Source organism: Poromitra crassiceps, assembly GCF_964638095.1.
Source record: "Poromitra crassiceps genome assembly, chromosome: 5".
Lineage (NCBI taxonomy): Eukaryota > Metazoa > Chordata > Actinopteri > Beryciformes > Melamphaidae > Poromitra > Poromitra crassiceps.
Window position 1 is genome coordinate 31,624,962 of NC_139642.1, and position 4,591 is coordinate 31,629,552.

The 4,591-nt window shown below is 49.3% G+C and overlaps 1 protein-coding gene across 1 annotated transcript; it reads left to right on the forward strand.

The window, feature by feature from the left end:
• Positions 1–261: 261 nt before the first annotated feature.
• On the forward strand, positions 262–3,039 carry slitrk3a (SLIT and NTRK-like family, member 3a; the record flags this gene model as incomplete). The annotated part of the gene is made up of 1 exon (XM_083636954.1): positions 262–3,039. The coding sequence occupies exon 1, from the start codon at positions 316–318 to the stop codon at positions 3,037–3,039; it is 2,724 nt and encodes a 907-aa protein (XP_083493080.1). The 5' UTR covers positions 262–315.
• Positions 3,040–4,591: the final 1,552 nt, after the last annotated feature.

Sequence of the window (4,591 nt, forward strand, 5' to 3'; positions counted from 1 at the left end):
ATTCAAAGCTGTCCTCTCTGTAATTCTCTCTCCCTCTCCTTCTCCCTCCCTCTTTCTCCCTCTCTCTCCCTCTCTGTCTCTCTATCTTTCGCCTTAAAATTCACTCTATGGTGGTGTGACTGTGTGTGTGTTTATGGAATCGCAACCCCCCCTTCACTCTCTCCCTTGCCCACCCCTCTCTATCTTTCTCTCTCTCTCTCTCTCTCTCTCTCTCTCTCTCTCTCTCTCTCTCTCTCTCTCTCTCTCCTCTGTTGCAGTGCTGTGAAGTGGCTCTGTCCGTGGAGCCGTGACTTCATCCCCTGGGTGTCAGCGAGGATGCTGTGGGTTACCTTGCTGAGCACCATAGCCTTAGGATGGACCACCCCGATCCCACTACTGGAGGACTCCGAGGAGATCGACGAGCCCTGCTTCGAGCCCTGCTACTGCGAGGTCAAAGAGGGCATCTTCCACGTCCACTGCGACAGCAAAGGATTTACAAACGTCAGCCAGATCTCCCAGATATGGAGCCGGCCTTTCAAGCTCAATCTACAGAGGAACTCCATGAGGAAGTTATATTTTAACAGTTTCCTCCACCTCAACAATGCCATATCTATTAACCTGGGTAATAACGCCTTGCAAGATATCCACGCTGGAGCGTTCAGCGGGCTGGGGATCCTCAAACGGCTGTTTCTACATGAGAACAAACTAGAGGTTTTCCGGAATGACACTTTCCTCGGGCTGGAGAGCTTAGAGTATCTCCAGGCGGACTACAATGTGATCAAACGGATTGAGAGCGGTGCGTTCAGGCACCTTCACAAACTGAGAGTGCTCATACTGAATGACAATCTGATCCCTGTGCTCCCAAGCTACCTGTTCAGGTCGGTGTCGCTCACACATCTGGACCTGAGAGGAAACAGACTAAAGACATTGCCTTATAAGGGCATGCTGGAGTATGTTGGGCGGAGCTTAATGGAGATTCAGCTGGAGGAGAACCCGTGGAACTGTGCGTGCGAGATCGTTCAGCTCAAAACATGGCTGGAGAGAATCCCTTACACAGCGCTGGTGGGTGAGATCACGTGCGAGTATCCCTTCCACTTCCACGGGAAAGACTTGCGGGAGATCAAGCGCAGTGAGCTCTGTCCGCTGCTCTCCGATGCAGAGATTGAAGCCAAGCTGGGAATCCCCCGGGTTCCATTCAACAATGAGAACACATGGCCCACCAAACCTTCCTCCATGCTCTCCTCCTTCCACAACACAGCCTCGTCTGTGGAGTACCTAGAACGACACGTCAAGCCCACCAAGCGGCCGCGGCCCACAAGGAACCCCCCAACCCCTCGTAGCATTTACCCAGGCCTCAAACAGCCGCCCATAGCTGGCTACCAAACAAGGCCTCCCATCCCCATCATCTGTCCTGCTGGATGTATCTGCAACCTTCACATCAATGACCTGGGGCTAACAGTCAACTGTAAAGAGAAGGGCTTTCACAACATCTCTGAGCTCCTTCCACGGCCCCTCAATGCCAAGAAATTGTATCTCAGTGGGAACCTAATACAGAAAATCTACCGTTCGGATTTCTGGAACTTTTCAAGTTTGGATTTACTGCATTTAGGGAATAACCGAATATCCTACGTCCAGGAGGGCGCCTTTATCAACCTGCCCAACTTGAAAAGCTTATATCTGAACGGGAATGACATTGAGAGACTCAGCCCTGGGATGTTTAGGGGGCTTCAGATGTTGAGTTATCTCTACTTTGAGTATAACGTCATACGTGAGATACAACCTGCCTCTTTCTCCCTCATGCCAACTCTCCAGCTGGTTTTCCTCAATGACAACCTGCTGCGCTCGCTCCCCATTGACACCTTCGCCGGCACAAACCTGGCGCGTCTCAACCTCCGTAACAACTACTTCCTCTCCATGCCCGTGCGCGGCGTTCTGGAGCACCTGGACTCCATCGTCCAGATCGACCTCCACCAGAACCCCTGGGATTGCTCCTGTGACATCATCCCCCTCAAGCACTGGTTAGAAAAGCTGTCCTCTGTCATCGTGGTGGGAGATGTCATCTGCAAGACCCCCGAGTTCGCCTTCGGGAAGGACCTGCGTTCCCTGGAGGTTGAAGTCGTTTGCCCCGAGCTGAAGTATCCGTCGGGCCCCTCGCCGGCCCTGCCCAGCGGGGACGACCTCACCACGGGGAGCTCTGAGCCGGGCGAGGCTGGGGGCAGGGGGGCCGTGCCGCTCTCCGTCCTCATCCTCAGCCTCCTCGTCCTCTTCATCTCTGCTGTGTTTGTGGCTGCCGGGCTGTTTGCCTTCGTTCTCCGGCGCAGGAAGAAGCTGCCCTTCCGGAAGCGCTCCGAGGTGGATCTGACGGGGATCCAGATGCAGTGCCGGATATTCGAGGACCCGCCGAGGCAGAGCTGTGCTGGTAACACCGGCACACCGGAGAAGCCGATGGCCAGCATGCACACGCACCACACGCACACCAGCCACGCCCACGCACACGCCCACGCTCACGTCTACGATTACATCCCCCACCCTGTGACGCAGATGTGTAACAACCCCATCTATAAGCCGAGAGAGGGCGAGATCGCAGAGGAGGCGGGCGGGCAGTTTTCAGAGAAGAAAGACAATGGCAGCAGTAGCAGCAGTAACTACAGAACCTTGTTAGAGAAAGAGAGAGAGTGGACCTTGGCTCTCTCCAACTCTCAACTCAACACCATCGTCACGGTCAACCACACCACGGCTGATCTCGCGGGATTTCACGAGAACGGCGGGCTCTGCCCTACAGTGATTGACAGCCAGAGGCCCACGCCGACGGTGGGCTTCGTAGACTGTCTGTATGGGACAGTACCCAAACTAAAGGACATGCACGTGGCGCATGCGCACCCACCAGGCATGCAGTATCCGGACTTGCAGCAGGACGCGCGGCTGAAGGAGACGTTGCTTTTCGCGGCGGGGAAAGGCTGCTACCCCGACCCGTCCCAAAGCGATTACCTCGAGTTAAGGGCCAAACTTCAAACCAAGCCGGATTACCTCGAAGTCTTGGAGAAATCATATCGGTTTTAGCACCTCTCGCCCATGGAGAACAACACAAAACAAAACAGTCACCTTTTTACCACACTCAAAAGAGAAATCACCCAAACCGAGAGATAATGAAACATAGAAACTTGAAAAAGCAGCATGATATAAAATGAAATATTATATTACAGTTACAATGCCACCCCCCCCAGAATCGCTTTGGAGGAGAGGCCATTCTCAGATATTTCAATGAAGTGCCTTTTTTCAGAGTAGCCAGCAATGTTAACAGCCGTTATTTTTATAATATATAAATGTGTCTATATGCCCAGGAGAGAGTGGGAGAAGGATGAGAGGGGCACCGGGGAATTAAAAAAAAACACATCCTAACTGATATCTATCATTAAGTTGAGCCCATTTTTATGGAGTTACCATGACGATCAAGACATACGGGAGCTGGACGTCTCTCTGACTTGGGTCTCTTGTTTCTGTCTCTTTACCCCTAACCAGGATGTACAAATACCCGGAGGCCGTGCACATAACGTTTGTAGGAAATGATCGAAAGAAAGAAAAAAATACATATATTAAAATGAATTGCAGTTTGCTGCATGCACTCGCTTCAGTGCAGGAAGCGAGGGGATTTGCTCAGAACTATCAGTTCACGTTCTGAATAGAGATACTGCAACGCATTTACAGTTCAGTGTTCTATTTAATTTTTTATATCTTATTAATATGGTTATTACTATTAATGAGGACTACTGTCTATATCAGGGTGCTTCTCGTAAAAAGGACGCGCCGACGCACGGATGGTAAAACATTTGTGAATATTATTATAAGACAACGCTCAAGGTTTTCTGGATATTTCCACGCACTTTGTTAAGACCCCTCCATTGCTTCTGGATTCCCCATCGTCACCCACTAACGGCTTTGTAGGAGGCACTTTTAATGTTTTCTCTCTCACAAAGATTTGAAGAAAAAAATGTGCATATATTTATTCTGTAATTTCAGTGAAGAATTTAATTGTAAAGGTAATGTTAAATCAATGTATAGTGATTATGCGTCTGGTATAGCCTTCTTAATAAAAACAAACTTAAATCAAATGATAAGAGGCTTACTGGCACGGGAGTGTGTTGAGCGGGATAGAGACATGCATGTGGTGTGTTGTTAAATGGCATGTTGAAGCTGTGGCCAACCATCATGAAGTAATGCTGCTAAGAGGTGAAAGAATCAGCAGGAGTGCTAGGCAGGGATGTATAGCGGTGGAGGATAAACGCAGCTAAACTCAGTTCATCCCTCTTTATTTGCGTTATATCGTTTTCTCACATTTTTTGGGGGCTGGCATAAATCTTTGTAATGTAAATTAATGGTTCACATGATACTAAGTGGTATCAAATTGATTCATGTTATAGGAAAATCTGATCTTCTAAGGGAAACTTTTTTCTGAACATAATTGTTTTTCTTCTTCTTCTTTCTAATGCCCTATGATGTTCACCAAATGGATATTATTATAGTTTAGCACTAGGCTACATTACCTGCTCTAGGGTTTCCTGTAAATAGGGTGTTATCTGAAGGTGCCATGCCAAAGGAAGTCAAATGAAAGATG